This window comes from Colossoma macropomum, unplaced genomic scaffold, assembly GCF_904425465.1.
Source record: "Colossoma macropomum unplaced genomic scaffold, Colossoma_macropomum, whole genome shotgun sequence".
Lineage (NCBI taxonomy): Eukaryota > Metazoa > Chordata > Actinopteri > Characiformes > Serrasalmidae > Colossoma > Colossoma macropomum.
Genome location: NW_023494801.1, coordinates 17,230,297 through 17,250,681, shown reverse-complemented (window position 1 = coordinate 17,250,681; position 20,385 = coordinate 17,230,297). Strand labels below are relative to the sequence as shown.

Sequence of the window (20,385 nt, the reverse complement as noted above, 5' to 3'; positions counted from 1 at the left end):
GAAAAGTATATATTTGTATCTTTTCATAACCTAATGTTTTAAAACAGAACAATAAAATAAAAGGCCTGAAGAGACGAGACGGGGTGTGTGGAGTCTTGGAATATATAATTTCAATGGATTATGGTACGATTATGTTCCCTGAATAAAGGTACTGAGATGTACCCTTAAGGTACTGCCCCAGTGACAGTTTCCTACCTTTATTTTTGAGAGTGTAAATTGTTCTTTAGATACAAATGGTTTTCTTCACATCAGGAAGGTCTGTTAAAGCTTTAAATCAGATCACTACATTTTGATTGGTGGGATTTTGCATTCATCGATAAATCTGAATTCGATGTACTGATCAGTCGGGCCCCAATGACCATTCAAAGAGCACAGTGTTCGCTTGTTTCTCTTTGGGGAAGGGGACTTGGTGTGACCCTTACTTTTAGCCAAGACAGGAGTAGGATGTGTAAAAAATATTACACACACACACATATACATATATGTATAAAGGTAAATGAAGAAAAAGCATCAAACACTCAAGTGTAGTCACACATGGAACAGTGAGACAGGCAGTCAGACACAGATGGGATGGGATGTCTTACCACGCAAACTCAGGTCTGAAAAAGCATGCAGTCCATGTTTTGCAGAGAGAACAAGAAGAATGAGTATAGTCTTTGAATAAATGACACAAACATTACAAAACATTACCTGTTACTATTGCAGAGACAGCATATTAAAAGAGAATTCGACAAATTTTTCAAAAATTTTCTGCAGAATTAAATCAATGTAAACAGTCATTTAGAGTGTGTTGATGTGAAATGATGCACTGTATTGCACAGAAACATTGATTCAGATTTCTTTACAAAGGTAGTGAAAAGAGCCAGGGATCATTACGTCTACAACACAAATAGGGCCAAATTATTTACAACCCAAAAAGACCAGTGAACCTACATGTTTTCTGAGTTTTTATGTGTATTGTTGATAATGATAAACTTCTTTGGGGACTGTTTTGCCCTACAACACCCTGTATGCACCCCTTTGCAATGGATGTATTTAAAAAAATACAATACATTTATGCCAAAAAGAGCATAACCATTTCATGTAATAACTTTCTGTGAGGTAGCTTTTAGAGGCATTAAACACTTTGGACGTCTGGTTCCTATCACCACCACTGTAAACAATTCTGACTTGTTAAGTTTTTCTAGAATAGAGCACTCCACATCAAAGCACTCTGAAGGATGTTTACATCTTGTTTATTAATTAATACAGAAATTTTGAAAAAAGCTGTAGAATTCCCCTTTAAAACACTACTTCTACGTAAACTAACTGTTTGCAATAAACGCTATTAAGAGGGGCAGAATGTAAGAATAATTAATGAATGTATAGACGCAACAATGAGGACAGAATTAAAGAGAAACAGAAAAAGAGATCCACAGGAAGAGAGAGACGGAAGGAAGGGAAGGATAAATACACACCAGAGTACTCCACTGGGATAAGAGACAAAGGCCAGAGGACAGGAGGACACAGCATGGAGAAAGAGAGCTTGGTTAGCTTTACAATCCCTGACATACACTACAGACAGTCTCTCCCTGGTATCACAGGGACAACTGTGTGGACTCCAAACTCATGCATTAAAAAGCAATTTGATATGTTGTACAATATATTGCTTTCTTTTAACAAGCAGAGAAAACTTGACAGATTCACAACTAAAAGCTCACAACAGCTAGTTTAAAGGGCCCATATCTTACAATTGTCTAGTATTAATTTTTTCCCCATGAGGTCCACTTATAACACGTGTGTGTTTATGTACAAAAACAGTCATAATAATTTTTACATTTTTACATGACCCTTTTTCAACCTCTCTTTATCCCTTAGAATTAAACAGTTTTTGTTGATGTGCCTAAAATCAATATATGTAAATTATCTCTGTTGTTATCAGCTCTGTAATGTGCCTTCAGCCTGAATGGGCGGAGCTGAATTGCTGTAGGCCAAAATCGGTGGATATGTAAATGTGTTGGGTTTCAGGACTTTCCATATATTGACTTTATGGACTGGGGACAGAATAGGCATGTTTTTTTATGTTTTTATTTAAAAAAAATGAGCAAAATTCAGTTTTCAATGATATGGGCTCTTAAACGGTACCGTCACTAATTTCCGCGTGAAACTCTGTAACAGGGAGGGTCTCTGAGCTAGCTGAGCGTTTTCGTTGAGTGTTTTTGATGACTGGCGGCATGGCGACAGGGGGAAATGAAACATCATATTACTGGATAACATTATTTTTCCCCACCCACTAGCATGTAATGACATAATTAAAAAGCCTGAAGACATTTTTAAAGGTGGACAAAAGTCCTTCCGTTTTGAGTAAAGATCACTTTGTTTGCTATGATAAATCATGCTTATGTGACCAGGGTTATGAACTAGGTCATATGAACTAGATTTTGATTTCAGGCCGGCTTTAACTTGAACCACTCTTTTATCAGTCCTTTGCAACAGTTGTTATGAGGACATTCCACATTAGAGACAGGACGGCCAAAAATTTAGTGAGTGAACAACTCTGACACAATGTTGAAATGATCTTGACAATCTGATCCTTGCTAGTGTCAGTTTGATTAACTAACACAAACAGCGTTTTAATTTTGCACTACACAAACATTAAATTAACTTAAACTAGAAAAATGCATTACAGTGGCAGGAAGCTGTAAGTCAAATTTGATCAAGTAAAGTCAGTGCACCTTTTTTCAGTGAAGTCCCAATTATTGTTGGAAGCTACAATTTTTTTGTGAACATATATTGACAATGTACAAGAAAAAGAATTCCCTTTCTTCATAACAGTTTAGAGATGAGAGGGGGTGATTGACTAGATTTCTCTTGGGAGAAAGATAAAAGCTCTTACCCAATAGATCAGCCCCTTCATCCACATCACCGATGAGGCCGCTACCTGCAGAGGACAATTCCTCAAACAGAGAGTCTGTGTTCCGGTTAAATGCCTTGTTCTCGATGCCTTTATTCGGTGTGCTGGAACACAGTAAAAAAAATTGACATGATATTCATATATTACTGCTAGGTTTGAAGAAGTCCCACATATGCTGAGCACACTTCGGCTGTTGAAAAATAATTGTCTGGGGCGCTTAAAAAAAGAAATATATTAATACATTATCAACAACAATTTATGACAGCATCAAGGAATAAGCCTTCAGATCAAAACATCTTTAACACTATGAAAACATACATTCAGTCAGGTCTGTTCACACTATGGACTACCATTTACAGTCTGACTTCACTTCATTATAAACTGAGTGTAATTATTTAAAGTACCTGGATCCTCTGTAGCCGCTGAGGTCCAGATGGAGCTCTGGGGTGGAATCAATAATAGCTTGTACATCAGACTTCTCTTCGTTCTCCACCAAACCTACACAAGCAAAATTAGACACATTATACATAAATAAACTGCAGCTCTAACATCACTGGATGATACAAACTAGAGACCAGCCGATATCTCAATTAGAAAATGATATCAGCTGATACTGACAAAAATTTCCTAGAATTTACAGTTTTTTGGTCATGGTATCACAGGGATTTAAACTCACAACCTCTTGACGAAAACAAAAAACTTTAGATATGAGGCACCCCTGTTTAACTATACAACAGCAACAAAAATTAGTTAATTTGAACACAAAACACCATCATGGTTTTTAGATGGTTAAATCATGTAAAGAATATTTAAAAAAATGAACGAAAGAAATTAATGAAAAAAACAAGAAAAATAGGATGTAATAAACACAAATATGAAATTGTATCAGCCAATATCATGAGTTTTCAGAATTTTCGCCCCTTAAAATTGGCATCAGTATCGTCCAAAATTTTTCATATCAGTCGGGTCCTAAAACAAACCAGGAATGGCACAACATTTTTACTTTTTGATTAGTTATTTGACAAGTAGTTGACCAAACTTTAGCAGAAAAAACAGATTTTTGGATGCTTCTACTGCATGCTGACTTCTACTTTCGCCGGCGCTATATTTTAATCTCAAGCACTGAACTTGCCTAGTCAGCTGTCCACAGCGGCAATTAGTGGACATATTAGTGGACTAGTTTACGCAACCCCTAATACAAATGGAACTCAGGTCACATCCAAGCTGTAAACCTCAAACTAGCTGTTGTTGTTCCATCAGGCTGGACAGTTACTCACCCACAGAGACTGTACGTGTGCCTGGTGCAGCCTGCACCTCAGTGCTCCTGCTGGAGCCATCGCCCTCCTCCCTGTGGGAGTCTAGCGCCAGGTCAGAGGCTGTGGTTGACATGGGTGTGGTGGATCTGGAACCTGATAGCTCATCCTGAAATGACCAAGCACATGCTCTCAATGAAGAGCTCAGCCAGAGTCAGACGTCACTGCCTGATCACAGGTAAAAGCGTTATGACTACACGGTTGCACCTCAGTTTGACCCTGCCTGCTAGGCAACCCAGACTGAGGCTGAAGAACACAGAACACCAGACAAACTTTTGAGGACTGACAAAGCAAGCACATAGAAAAGGACTGCACTGAGGCTACATAACTTTCGAGGTTCTTCTGCAGGTTTAAATTATTCAAGAAAACTGAATACTAGGCCAAAGACTACTGTGATTAATAAAATGTTCAAATTGGACTAATACAAAAACAAATATTCTGTTTGAACCTTTTAAACATAAAGACACAGCTAGGTATCATTAAAGGGGCATTCTGGCAAAAAACTACAATCTAATGTGTTATTTGTCATGTTGCACAGTATTCTGTTGCACGGCATTGTATCCCTCAGGTTCAGCCGTTTGACAGAATTCAAAATTTTATACCATTTTCAAGCTTTCGTTAACATTCATTAATACCCAGCATGCATTAAGCAAGCGCATTATATAACCACTGGGAATCCCTGTGGTGTCAACCAATTCTGACTGCTAGACACTGAACTACTTCTACTAAATACAACCACATTAGCATTAATGTAACTCTTACTCTGATTGTTGTACAAGATTTAAAATTGACAAAAGAATTGACAAAGGCAACTGAAGCTTGTTGGACTGTTCATTACCGTTTAAGCAGGTCTTGCAAAAAGCTGTCCCAAAGTCAATTAAGCAGCTAACTAAGTAAGTTAGTTAGCTGTAGTTAATACCACCTTCAAGATACATCATCATGGAAAGGGGTGTTTTCCTAGTCTTTAAACTGGAAAATCCCACTGTCGACACTACTGCAACATTGCTTTTGGCCAGAGAGCCCCTTTAATAAGGAATACTAAACAATGTAGTCACTTAGCCTAGAAGAGCCACACATAAAATGAAAGCAACAGACAAACAGGTGACACATCATATAAACTCAACTACGACACAAAAGCTAACACTGAAATGGTACAAAAAGCACCAAACACCACAAATAATTGGACATCACTCACATATGAAGCTCACTGGGACACATAGAGAGAGCAGACAAACAGCCAAAGAACATACACCAACAGCCAAAATTACATGTGAACTTGTAATAAAAAAAATTGCGAAATAAACTAATTAAGCTACTTTCCCACAAAAACCCAAGAGCCCACAAAGCAAATAACTACTATTCAGAATTACACATAGCTCTGAAAATACAGTGGAAAAAAACAGAATTACACCAACTTTTAGCAACACAACAATTCAGCATCATAGCAATAAGTACATTACTATAGTATGACGAGTAGGATCATTAATACTAGTCTACCTTAATGAAAGAAATGTTGAAATGAAGAATGAAGCAGAAAGAAGGAACTGTGCAACTAAAACGCCATGCGATGAATCTTGGTGAACCACTATGAACAAGCTGTATGCAACCGCTTGTTGATCTAAGGACTTTAGATAGCCTACCTATGTGGAGGGTATGCTGTCCAGTTTTATCTTTATTGTGACAACATCCAACTGAAGACCTTTAAGCAAATACACCTTAACCTTCAGCAGTTGCATACAGCCTGGGCTACAGACGATGGGGTTTGGATGTTGAAATGCTGCACACAGCATCAGAGCACAATGGTGAACTGGACTGCACTATCGGCCGCCACACAGCCAACTACCTTGCAGTCGTCTGCCAGCGAATTCTCCCAAGCCTCCTGCGCGCTTTTACCCTCGTTTTTCTGTGGAGGATCCTCCGCCTCCAACTGCTCAGGGAAGAGAATTCAAATGAAGCAGGTTGTCTTTCGTTCGCTCATTTCTTTGCTGTTGGACGCAATGCTGGCGAGTTAGACAGTGGCCACGTCATAGTATGAGGCTTGGCATGCATATGAAAGCATTCTAAGCTCCAGCAGGCCTCCATATAGAAGTTTACAGCTTGAATTTTCTTACACAAATCTGCATGAAAATGTCACTTTTTTGTTTCTGATCACTCCTTTGCATGAGTCTTCTGTATGGAGGAGAAAATGGATACTTATTCAGGCAGAAGTACAGCTCAAACACATAAAAGCCAGTGAAAGTGACTGTGTCGCATGATTTGAAATACTTACAGTTTGGCTATATGATTTAGGGCTGTCAACGTTTAGGATAAAACAAATGTGTGTGTATATAAAGTACAACAAAGCGTTTGATGTTACAAATTTCATGTATATGAAATAAAAATGTAAATGAAATAAAAGGTTTAACTAGGTTAGGCTGAACAGCCCCACAGACAGCTAATAGGTTAACAGGCTACTCCAACAATATTCTGAGTTAGGCTGATTTACTGTTGGACAGTTATATACAAAGTAAAAATTACACCACTTGAAAGTTGCTTCTATTATGCAGCGACGGCGAAAATAGTAGTAACCCTTGAGTGGGAACTGACACAAAAATTACATTTCCTCAGAAGCACTACTGGTATTTCACATTATCATAGCGTTAGTAATCAGGTTACTTATAAAGTGAATATTTCTGCAATAAACACCGCTATTTAATAGTATGTACAACAATGACAAGTTACAAATTACAGGTTCAGAGGAGCATTACAGATTTGTAGTGCATTAAATCTAATTCTTGTAGATACCCAGATACTGTATATTTCAAACTCTTTTATGGTCTCTCTTACAGTAAGAAACAGAGTTTGATGGACACACATTTTATGCATTTTTAGTACATAATGGTTATTGATAAAGTATTTTTTAATGGTTTCTTTCTCATCTTTTTCTGGAAATTCTGGAACCCTTGCAATTCCCTTTATTTAATCCTATTAAAAAAGTATTACTTGATTAATTGTCAAAATAGTCTGTACATTAATGGACAGTAATCTATAGATTACTACTATAATTGATAGTGACAGCCCTAATTTGATTGTTTGTTTCTTCACTCATTCTTCAGTTGAAGCAATGAGTCTGTGTACCTAATGGATTTAAGGCAATCATGATCCCCATTATATCTGCAAGCATGTCCTCAAAACTCTCCTACGACTACTAAATACATCAGTGAGCCAGCAGGAAAGAAGATCTAATTCCATTCCAAACCAGTACAATCAACAATAGAAGCCTTCTGGCCTGAAGAACATACTCCACATTGCGGGCACTTCATAAAACTTCTTTGTTAATAAAATTCAGTGCAAGTTTGGTTTGGCTGAAATCTATCCACTGCTTTAAATCTGCACCTACATCAATGTTTTAAGCTCTCAATCTGTCTGCGTCAGTACTGCTTAATGTTGCCATGGTAGCTCACACTGACCAGCTACAGCAAAGTCAGTTTTCTCTCTCCTCAGGCTGGTGAACATATTTGAATGCATAAATGATCATATGTACAAACTTTTCCCTTCAAATGGATACACTGCCAGTTAAAACAGCAAAGCACAGCTCACCAATCACTTTATTAGAAGAGTGCAACTTGTGCTTGCACTCACTGGTCACTTTACGAGGTCCTCCTACCTCACAGATCCACTTTACAGGTGTACACTTACAGACTGCAGCCCATCTGACATGCCCAGAACCCCATTCATCACTCAGTTCCTGACCACAGTTGGCCAACACAGCGGCATTGCTGGGATTTGTGAACATGTCAGTGTCAATACTGGGCACAGTGTTTAGCATTAAATAGAAATTCCACTGATTTCTCAACATTTCTGAATGATTTACATGTTAAGATGTAATCAAAGTTGTTCAGAGTGGTTTGATGTGAAATGCTTTATTCTAGAGTTATAATTGTCCACAAAAGGAACCGGATATCTGAAGAGTTTAATCCCTCTAAAAGCTCCACCACACAAATTTACATGAAATGGTTACAACTACACTGTCTGATGGGTGCCCCATTGTTTTACCAGACTTTTGATGAAAGCTTTTGTGTTAGAATGCATATCCATTGAGGAGGGGAGCATGCAGTGGGTTGTGGCAGTACCTTTGATTTACTATTTTGCCATTATCAACCTACTAACTCAGAAGACACATGTAGGCTCACTGCTGGTTTAGGAGATTAAATAAACTGTCTATATTTGTGTTGCTTTTGTGTTGCAACCCCTGGTTCCTATCACCACCATTGCAAAGAAGATCAAGAAAAATCAAACCACTCTGAATGACTTTGTATACATCTCAACGACTGTATTATGCAAAAATGTTGTTAAATCTGTGAAATTCTTCTTTAAAAGAACAGGACATCCAATATTACATAATCAGCCGAGAAATGTTTGGCTGCTTCTTTAGTTTTGCACTCAAGCTATGAGGCTAATGCAGCCAACAATAAATATGAACTTGGACCCTGCTAATTAGCTATGTGGCAAACTGCATGCATGCATGACATAGTGTTATCTATAAAAATGGACAAAAGTACGTTGCATAGATAAATATAGCAATAAGTGTCACTGCTAGAATAAAAGCAGTCCACAGTGTGAGCGTGTGCTTCTTTTAACAGACATTTGAAAGAGAAAGGGACAGCCCTAATAAGCATCCAAGTGTGTGGTTGATATGAGGGGGCGATGGGAAATCTAAAAAGAGTGAGTGTGTGTTAATTCTGTCACAGGCTCTGCTAAAACATCAGAGCGCAGCCTCTCTCTTCCTATTCTCCTTCATCTTCAAAGCCAAGTCATTACAAATGCCAAGTGCACTGCTCTGATCCACAGCACCCCAGGCCATCTGGCACTTTATCAACACCAGTATTTCAATTCACTCGATTTCTAACATCTCCTCAAGATTCTGCACGTATCCCTTGTACAGCATTCATTACAACAGTCTGTCGCGATCACAATCATTCAGAACTAGAATTCTGTCTAGCTGGTTTGTGACTGGATGCAGCACTCCATTAGACTGTGTTTTTGAATACTATGTAGTTATTATATGCCATTCTTGTGCAAGCATCATTGTGTTGTCTATATACTTGATGCATTCAGCACTGAGGGTGCAGGTTGAGTTACCTTGAGGCTGGTGTTGGATCGCGGCTGGCTGAGGTCATTAAATCTCCAGCCTTCTGTTCCAGGAGTCTCTGCTCGGCCCAGGATTTCTGGGGTCAGGGAGTTGTTCCCGCCTCCACCAGACATGGGAAAGATGCCCAGAGAGAGGGGCCGCTCTTTCCTGGCACAGATAGATAGATTGGTTAGAAGGTAGAACGGTAGTTACTCACTACCTCTGTACAAAACATGAAAAGCTTGCAATACAGTATGCATACAGTCAAAGCATATACAGTGTAAGTAAGTAATTCCACCAAGTTTTTCAAAATTTCTGCATAATTAAATGGTCAAGTTATAAAAAAGTCAACAAAGCTACCTTACAGAAAATTATTACATTAAAAGGTTAGGAACACCTTATAAGATGCCTGAGACACTGTTTTACAACAGTTCTGAAATAAGGTTTTAGAACGATTCATGGCGGAGGCACCTTCAGACCCTTGTTAAGAAAAACAGTCCCCCCACCCAAAAAAAAATTTCAGATTTACCACTATTTTATCATTGTCAACATTACATATAAAAGCAAGAAGACACATGGACGCTCACTGCTCGTTATGGATAGCCATCAAAATGGTTATATTTGAACTGCAGACACTGCAACCCCTAGCTCTTAACACCACCTTTAGGATGAAATCTACATTAAATAATTTCCCATCAAAATACTCAGAATGACTTTGTTGACATCTCACAGATTGGATTATGCAGAAATCAAAAACAGTTTAATATTCCCTTTTAAGCCTTATATGCCTTGATTCATCCTTTTCATAAATTTTAATTGTTTCTCATTTATTGCTCCTTGAAACAAGTAAAACACACTGTCGCAAGTTCAGATACCAAACTTTGAACTGACAACTGAAGCAGACATTGTTTAACCTTCACACAGTAGAAGAGTCCAACAGCAACATACAGAGTAAAAGCCAGCACAGTTGAGGTCACCACTACACACACAGACACACACACACACACACACACACAGACAATAAAGCTGTGGTCCACAGCTTCAGCAAGACACAACAGACAGACAGGCTACTCAAAGCTCTTCCAGCTCTCTCTCTTTCTCTCTCCTTGTCTTTCTCTCTCTCTGTCCTGCTCTTTCTCTCTCACTCACACATACAGCATGTGCTTCTGATCTGCATATAACACTGTGACATCACTGTGGCATCTGCCAGTGTGCTACTACTCTGCCTCTCAGTCTCTTTTTGTACTCCTCTTTTTTCATGTATTCTTAAATGCATGCAACAGCATAAATGTGTTCATCAGCTTTTAATCAACTCTGAATTTATTTCACAATTATCAGCTTGTCTTACCTGACTCGACCCAGCGTTCCAGAATCTGAAGCGTCTCCTCCAGTTATTTGCTGGAGTTTAATGCGTTCTACATGTTCCATGTAGTTGTGAATCATCTAGAGGGAAGAAAACATCAATTCTGATAGTTGATAAAAGACATTGTTGATGACCATGTCTAGGTGAAAAGACTAGTTCACAATGTGTAATGCATTTTGTCCAGCAGGTGGTGCAAATGGGCTCGGTTTTTAGATGTGAGGCACCTCCTGAACATTGCTTGTAACTTGTCCTTTCACCTGTCTCACGTTTATCTGGCTCATGTGTATAGTGAGGCTGAGCTTTCAAATATTAGAACTGGCTAATTCAACACAACACAACTCACTACAAAAAGCTGTTAGTTGCACAACATAAGCTGTTGAAAAACTTTTATTTACATGATAATAATATAAACACAATTGGTATGGAAACTGACTATGTATACTTTTGCACCCCACTATTGTTTTTTTTCTCTTAGACCAGAGGTCTTCAAATTCGAACCTCGAATTCAGTGAATCACAAAATCCAGAACCAGAAACAGAATTAAAGGTCCAGATGTGAACACCTCTGTTTTAGGTATTGCATCTCTTTGCTTTCCATACATGCAGTTTCATTAACAGTTGCCATTATCTACACATATGCAAGTAATAAATGTTGTAGTCCAAGCTGTAATGTTTGTGGTGGGCCGAGGACCAAAATTACATTTATAAAAATGTAGTTGTGTAACATTACGCTACATTTTCTTACTAAAATACTTCAAAAATACTATTTTGAAAGAATAAGAATTTAATTAGTTGTGAATAGTATACAAATATATTTGTTCTCTTGCTAGGTGAGGGGGTGGGTTTAGAGTAGATTTTTGGCGGGCCAAATCAAATACCCTCAAGAACCACATTTGGGCAGCCCATCTGTAGTGTGTATCACCTTTAATATATTTAAACAATACCATCTTAAAGTTACTTATTAAAGGACTGCAAAAATCATGACTGCTAAGAACTCCCAAACAAACACTACCAGAGGATTACAAATTGCTGTACACTTACGAGTTAACTGAAAGCACAATTTTTAGCTGGCTAGCTGACTAGCTTACCTGGCTAACTTAGTGTTACCCTGTCCTTCTCACAACTTGTTTGTCAAGAGGCGAAATGTAAGATTTTACTTTGAAGACCAAAAGTAAGGGTAAAATTAGAAATGTGTGAAATAGCCAGAAACTATAGTTCTGTGGAAAAATCTTAAGCAACCACTGTTTAAAAATATTCATCTTGGCAGGAAGTGTGTTTTGCCTGTAAAAACACAACATTTGAATAAATAAAAATAAACATTAATACATTAACAAGTATCAGGATGTTTTGTTTTGGTTAGAAAAAGCCCTATTTGAGCTGGACAAGTTTTACCCAGGGAGGTGTAATCTGAGTGATTACTGACGAGATCCATGATTTTAATCCAGTATGAATCTAACATGTCTGTAGTTTTTACAAATCTGCTAAGTAAATATTCTGGAGCGAATTGTCTTCTATAGCCCTGTTGGATTAGTTTAACCAGAGGAGATCCAGTAATGTAATTTGTGTGTGATTGGACTGGCCGATTCCCCAAATAGCACAGATTAAAACGTCATTGCGCAAACATTTACGTCAGCATTAGAGTTTGATGAATTATCGAAGGTAGTTTGTTTGAGAATTATTACTTATCAGACATGTAAAAACTATAGACAAGGCAAATTCATACTGGATTAAAATCATGGATCTTATCAGTTATCACTCAAATTACAGCACCTCCCCAGGGGAAACTAATTCAGCTTGAATAGGGCTTATAAGTCGCTGAACTTATATTACTATAGTAATGGTAACCTCAGTAATAGTAGTCCTGTTCAAATCAACCTCACAGTAATACAATAACAAAACTGAGTAAAACAAAAGAATGCTTTCAATTTTTTAATTTTTTAACTTGAAGACAAAGCTATCAGCTAAAATGGAGCTTGATTTAACCCCTAATTCTCAAATTCATGGCAAGATTACTGAAATCCACAACCCTTTTCAGTGTATATTCCCTCCCATACAAACAAGCATTTAGAATTGCTGTTGATGACGGGCATCCCCCACGCTGAAACGAGACGTGAAGTCTCCTCCCTCATCCACTCTCGTATTTTTTGTTTTCTTTTTTGGCTCCATATTTAACATTTAGCCATGCAATGTGTTGTTACTGTTTGCAAGTGTGGCTCCTGATGCATAACCATAACCATAAGATGAAATTTAACAAATTAAATTTCATCAGCACCTCACCTAATTTAATAAAGAACTGCTTAGCTGAAGCAGGTACAGAACGTTAACTGTAAATACTGGACTTCCTCAAGAAGATGTACAGAAAATGTTAAGCTAACACACATCAAATCAGAATGTATTGTTTATTTATTTGTATTTATTCTAATGTTAATGTTTTTAGCAAATAAATGCTCACTGTCTTCATAAATAGCTTTACATATGCACATTACTGTACATCCATTACATCCCAACAACTTCCATATGAAGAAAGATGGTATTCAACCCAAATATTGTCATTGAGCTTGGCTTTGGAGATGAGCACTGACAGAGCACAAGGCTGCTATGTAAGAGTGGTGCTTCACATCTGTGACACTGCGCTGTTTCAAAATATATTCAAAGGCCTTTTTATTGAACAGGGATTTCTCTACTCTTAAGGATAAAAATCTTCAGAGAACAGCTGTATGAACAACACTGAGGGTGCTGGTGTTACCTCTGTGTGTCGCTGATGAAGAGAGTTATATTCTTTCTTGAGTTCTGCCTCCCGCTCCTCCAAACGGCTTACTATGACAGAGAAAGACAGTGAGAATCATCCAATTTAGAATTCCATCTCTCAATTGGCATCATCTACATTAATAATGAGAAGCCAGAAAATCATTTGAAACCATGTAAATATTTCAAATATTCAGTTCATGACAAAAAAGCACAGAATGCAGAAGGGTTCGTATTTTTTAATATTATGGCGCTCTCAAAAGTAGCATACTATATTTAGCAGCTGAATGACCTCATATCACACACAGGATGTTTTATGGAAGCACAGATATGGAGCCTGGAAATAAAATGGGGTCAGAATAATGAGGCTAATCATGCCAGTACCCATTAGAAAGGACATGCCAAAATGGCTGAAGGGCCTCTGTTCCAGCTTATGTAGCACTGCCGAATTTAGTTACTGGGTGACCACACAGTCTCATGGACAGAGGATTATGTGAGGGTGCTGGGGAAGGCTGACCTAGAGCGATATATACAGCTGTTAACAATCAACATTTCCCTGAGTCTCGAATGCATCTCCAGTGACCACTCAAGATCAGATTTGGTGAGGGAAGCATGCAGCACACATTTACTATGTCAGTTTTTTGTTGCATTTGATGTCAGATAAAAATGTGTCTTGAGCAGAGGCAATAGTAGATAATTACATTACACATTTAAGTACGTGTGCTTAAGTACAATGCTGATGGATTTGCATTCTCCTAAATATTTTCAAATCATAATACTTTAATACTTTTATGTAATACTTCTACTCAAATATATGAGCGAGTAAAGGAATCTAATTTTGCTCAGGTACATTTTAGCCATTTTAGCAAGTATTAATATTTTTACTTGAGCATAGGTTTAGGCTACTCTACTCTGGTAATGAGTCATGAGTTCGTTTAAATGTACAAGCTTTTTCAAATGTTTAAACTGCATGGTCTTCTAAAGCCTTGGACACACTACACAACTTTTTGTGATTATTTTTTATGTTTTTAACACATATGTGTAACTTACATTACTGTTCAGTGCAGACAAACATGGATAAGTACAGTCAAGATTACACTCAACACAAGTGCAAATTTAAACACTGTCACACCAAACAAGAAAATAAGTACAGGGTGTGTTTTACAGGTATCACGTCTAATGGGCTAGTACTAAACCCTCAGGAGCTTATTTAATTGTATCCTATGCCAATACTGTAGCTGATTTAGTTTTGTTTATTATTGCAGTTGTCTGCTCAAGGAAGACAATATCATAGTAGAATAGTAACCACAATAGACGATTTTTGACGTCTTCACAGACTTTTTTTAGAAGGATATATCACACGTTCCCTCATATTTAGGTGAGGCTGTGGATGTAAAGATGTCGTCAGTGTGGTAGTTTTTAGAGTTTTAGATGTACAGTCATATGCAAAATTTTGAATGAATGTTTTGTTGACTCTATAAGTGAAAATAAGCTATCACATCATCTACAAGGAACAAACTTAAATTTACCATTTTTCTGCAAATATTAGTGTGCAATTTCTGTTTAACATATTATAAAACATTTAAACATAATAAAAATGTGCCATAACTTTTGCACAGGTAATTTTTCAGCAAATAATAAATTCAGCAAATAAACAGCTGTGCTTTAAAATGTGTAGAAGTTTGTTCTCTGTAGAGGATGTGTAAACTTATTTTTACTTTGAAAATCAACATGTAAATTGACCAAGGGCGAGCAATACTTTGCATATAACAGTACATGCTCAACTTTGCTCACACCTCAAACTCAGTTCATGAAAAAGCTTTGCTACACATGTGAATGGCACTTCTCTTTATGGATTTGCTGTGTTTACTTCTTTCGCACTCTCAGTTTTTCATTGGCTTTTGGGGGAATCCATTCAGACTGGGCCCCTTAACGATGCACACTACTAGACCACACTCAGAGTCGGGTCAAAAACATCATTCGGGAGGCAAAAAATCAGAGTGTCTGTGCCCCTCAAACACAACTCGATTTTCTAGACTATCTAGACTACAGCCAACCAGCACAGATTGGTCAAGACTTGAGAATCGAGTCTAATGTTGGGATAAAAGTCCTGTAGCACAGCTTAATGTAACATATAAACAAATTGGAGAAGAGATAAAACAAGCTACGCTGCTGCTTTCTTCTCTTCACTGATGACTTAGTTGATTAAGGTGGTCCTTCATTGTTATCAGGGATGAACTGAAGCGTTTCAAAGTTCACACTACAAATGATATGCGGTCCTGACCGTCTCCAAAGGTGGTCTGACCTGGAGGACCAGCGTCCAGCACAGTTTGGTGATTTCTTTGCTCGATGCTCAAATGCACTTCAACTTATCTGTTAATTGCCAGGTTTGGTAGGTGTTCCAAGTAGGGCAAGTTTTAAACTGTGCTGGACACCAGGATTAAACTGCCAGAGCTGAATACAGCTGGACCAGAGTTTCAAATATTGGTTGGTTGGAAGTGGCTTATTGTGGAAGTGGCGTACCAAATTTGAACTGAACTCCACAGCCCAGCTATTTGTTGCAATAACATAGCCTCGCTGATGCTAATTCGGCTGCTACATTTTGATGAGAGATAATAACAGGTTGTCCACATTGTAAAATAGCTTATAAAGTCCTGGGTTCAAAAAACATAGATTTTGATGGTCTTACAGCAGCACAGAAATGTTTCAGCATACAGCCTTATTGGGCTACTGTTTAACACCACTCACAAAATGCCCGTATAGTCCTCAAACAGTGTTCTGTTGTATTACATAACCTTCCCAAACAGTGTTTTATTATTAATGTTGTGTTATGTAACCTCCCCAGATTCCTGCTGTGTAATTGTAGCTTTATCTTTTAGCTGTATAATTAGAATTTCTACACAGAAAGGGCAAGTATATCAACTTAGATGGGACACTAACATCTGCAACTCTGATTCTCTCTCACTAAAACCAATCAGCAAAGGACGATAATGGACCACCTCAATGAATTGATACATCATAAACCCTAAAAACAATAACACCAAAAAACACACTCCTCTACTGGCACTGGACACAAAATAGCAGCTTTTGTGTTCTCAAGCAGGCCGCAGGTTTAAACATCCTCTCTGACATGCAGTAATCTGAATCTGAATCCAGAATGTGTTTACACTTGTGATGCGAATGTGCTCCAGCCACAAATAGACTCCACTTCAGGAGCTGCAGGGCTACAATCACAGAAACCCCTTCATTTGAATGCAAAAAGGCCTGGAGACTGGTCATGTCCATATGAATGACTTATTAGCACATTAATGCAACCATGACTGAATAACATGCCAGCATTTTACCCCAGGGGATTTCCTCGCAGAGTAGTGTTAATTCTCTTCTAATTACTTGACTAATAACTTTCAATGACTAATTCAACTTTCAGTTTCAGGTAACATCTCTTACCATTTTCATGCTACCAAAAAAAAAAACTGTACTCTAAAAGATTAGGCAGGAACGAGCACTAATCCAGGATTAGACTTCCCTTCTGTTCATACTGATATAACTCTTTGTGCACTGAAAAGTTAAGCTGATCCAGAGACCATACTTCTAATTTTATATGGTATCTAAAAAATCCTGGGCGATAAGAATCATGAGCACACAGCCCTGCAGTGTGCAGGCAGATTGACTACATGTGTCAGCGTGATGCAAGGAGGTGCCCTCCATTGGCTTGCATATGAATGGGGTGAACAAATCTGTGGCCCCATGCCGACTCTAGCCTCGAGGTGGAGCAGCAGGCCAGGATTCTGTCTATAACAGACAGCTTTCTAAATCCCTCGTTTCAAAATCAGACGGATAATATTCTGCAGCTGGCATCACTGGATCTTGGAGCTTCATTAAAAGGCCTATAACAGGAAAAAGTGGATATTTCTCACTTTATAAAATCTTTAAACTAAGAATAGACAAAATATATATAAGATATATATATAGTACATAGTCTATACAAGGTTTATATGGATTATTCTCATGAACATGGTAAATGCAGAAAAAATTAAAATGACTAAAACTTTGTTTTCTGGATAGACAGCTGGGATAGGCTCCAGCACCCCACCGCGACCCGGAAGGATAAGCGGTTTAGATGATGATGTGTGTGTGTGTGTGTGTGTGTTTTCTGGATATACAAACAAAGACACCTGGTTAAATAATTAAATATAGACCTGAATAATTTAATTGATATTAAATTCATTTTTGGTAACATTTTCCAATTTATATTACCAAACTCTCATAACCATAAAACAGTAAGGATTAACAATAAACCTGTAAATCAAACTTTTCTTTTCACAATCTGTATACTGTTGTCAGACTAAGTATTCTAAGCTAATTATTCAAACGTATATATAGTTAGCAATTTTAGGGCAGATGCTATTTACACTAAGTGTTAATAAAATTAAGTTGCTATGTACACTATGATATTTCTATTTACATTATTGTTCATAGTAACATCATTCTATCATCATTCTATCAACATCAGCTATTTACACTTACATGCTATTTTATACTATTACATGATACTGATTCGGCCCTATATTTCACCAAGCTTTTTTCAAAGCTGTACTTGAGTTCATTCTCACCAACAACACTCTCTCGTCAGGGGGTTACTGTCCCTGTTCTTTTTTTTATTTATTTAAGACAGTATTAATCCACAGTACTCAATCACTTAGAAATGTAAAAAACAAAACACACTCTCTTGATTTAAACTCTCTTAAATTAAAAATTAAAAAAGTTCAAATTGACAAACTGTATTGTTAAAACAAAAACTATTAAAAAAAGCGTGCAAATTCCTTTTTTTACCCAGACAAGCAATCAAACCCCAGTCTTAAAGGTGCTAGGCAGTGGTCTTATCCACTATGCTACAGCAACCAGCATCATTCAACAGTCCTAGATAAGACTGTTTAACTTTTAGCAACTGTTACTGTTAGACTGATGTTTTACATATAATATTTTTTGAGTAGTGAATAGAAAATTGCACTTTCTGGTTAATATTACTCTACATAACCCTACACGCTACTTCTCTTTTGAACACACTTTCTCCCAATACTGTCAAAAAATTGCCCAACTGGCCCAACTTTTATCTTGTTACTGCTACATGCTGGCAGCAACAGAGGTTTTCTTTTTACTTTTGCCACAAAACATTTAGTTGTTTTAGTTCACATTCAAACAGTCTGCGACAAATGTAAAATAGAAAAATCTACAAACTCTTACTAAATGATATAAATATTGTTTTTCCATATCATGTTTGTGACATTAAATTATTTATGGCCTTTATGTTTTGAGACAGTTTCATGAGAATAACATTGTTTTATTTTTTTCTAACATTAAAATCAGCAAATAAATAGAACTGTGCACTAATGTCATTTTTAAGTTTGTTCCCTGTAGAAGATGTGTTTACTTATTTTCGCTTAGGAAATTAAGAAAACATGTAATTAAACTGGGGTGTTCAAACTTCAGCATAAGACTGCACATATGGATTTTTTGCAAGATGTTAAGTTTTGAATAAGAAAGCTACTAATGGCATGTTAAGATTTGCTAAATAAGTAAGTTAGCCTAGTATGATAAAGTTTGTTTCACATTGAATCTCATTAGTGATGTTGTGTATAGATAGTCTTTGGCCCAATCCCATTTCACCCCTTGCTCCTACCACTTAGCCCTTACCCCTCTGTTTTGCGTGTTCACGTTTAGGGGTAGTGTGTCCCGATTTTTGTTGTGATAGAGGGGTAGGGCGAAGTGTTAGGGCTACATGGCCCTCCAAACGGAGGTTTTTCAGAGACACACTCCAAACAGAGTGTTATGAAAAAAAACGGCAAGATGGCTGAACAAGCAACCAAAGAAACCCACAAACGCTAGTTTTCTCTGTTAAAAAAATACAATAACCATTGTATTATCTTAGTTTAATGTTGTTTCAATGTATTATGGTAGTTTTCGTCATAACAAGAAAAAAAATCGTAGTATGCTGATGTCTCGGTAGACATGAAAACCATTTAAGGCAGAATGGGAAAATTCAAACAAGAAACACAGCGAATAGCTGACTTTAGCTTCATATCACCATAGAGTTAGGAGTGGGTGATAATAAATAACTGTTGCACCACCCCCCCCACCCACTTTGAAGGCATATGATTCCGTAAATGTAATTAAAGCCCAGCAGTGAGGCTGCTAGTTTGCTGAACTTCACCCTCCTCTGCTATCACTGCAGACTAGCAGGGTTGCCTACAAAGCACCACCAGCAGCCTGTTAATGAAGTAATGTTCTTTTTTATTTGAGGGTTGTTCCATTTCATAGGGGGAAGATTTCAAAAACTACCCCTCAGTTCCAAGGGGCAAGGCGACACTCAAAAACAAGGGGTAGAGGTAAAAATAAGAAATGGGACTGGGCCTTGGTGAGTGTCAAAATGTTAGATTAGCTGTGTAGCTTAGTTACATTTTAGTACAAGTAAAGAGTCCACTCTGATCAATGCAGAGCATATTTAAATTAATTTCGCTTAAACGGCAATTTATGTTTATAATTCACAGCAGTAATTCAGACACAGATGTAATCACTAACAATAACAATAATAACTGTGTTATTATTATGATATTATCACCATTAAAACATCCATCCAGTTATCATTAATAGAAAAGTTGATATTTTATATTCCCAGATACTGTTCCCACACTAGTCAAACCTGCTAGATCTTTGCTTATTGGACTCCTTGTGAGACACATAGCACAATTCTTATGATATCATTTGTTTGTTTGTTTGCTCCTGGCCCCAGTGGCTCTTTAAGAGCATGATGTTAAGAGAAGCCCTAATTTGCTCTCAGCAAAACTGGACTATGACCTCAGTGGGAAATATTTTTAAGCAGCATGCAGCTCTTGTGAATCATTCACCATTTACTAGAGTTTGAAGCACATGACTACTTTGCTTTCAACCACAATTTCCATGTG

At 37.5% G+C, this 20,385-nt stretch overlaps 1 protein-coding gene across 5 annotated transcripts in view; it reads right to left on the bottom strand.

The window, feature by feature from the left end:
* The window catches only part of spag9a (sperm associated antigen 9a), a 61,557-nt gene that overhangs the window by 30,849 nt on the left and 10,323 nt on the right, over positions 1–20,385 (bottom strand). For 2 of the 5 annotated variants that reach the window (XM_036590215.1, XM_036590217.1), the window contains exons 3-10: positions 13,425–13,495; positions 10,665–10,759; positions 9,328–9,484; positions 6,050–6,133; positions 4,171–4,315; positions 3,298–3,391; positions 2,876–2,997; positions 1,458–1,469 (exon numbers count right to left, since the gene is read on the bottom strand). In XM_036590215.1, the coding sequence (XP_036446108.1) occupies positions 1,458–1,469; positions 2,876–2,997; positions 3,298–3,391; positions 4,171–4,315; positions 6,050–6,133; positions 9,328–9,484; positions 10,665–10,759; positions 13,425–13,495 (780 nt within the window). The remainder of the gene's footprint in view (positions 1–1,457; positions 1,470–2,875; positions 2,998–3,297; positions 3,392–4,170; positions 4,316–6,049; positions 6,134–9,327; positions 9,485–10,664; positions 10,760–13,424; positions 13,496–20,385) is intronic. The other 3 variants (XM_036590216.1, XM_036590219.1, XM_036590218.1) reach the window with 2 other exon arrangements.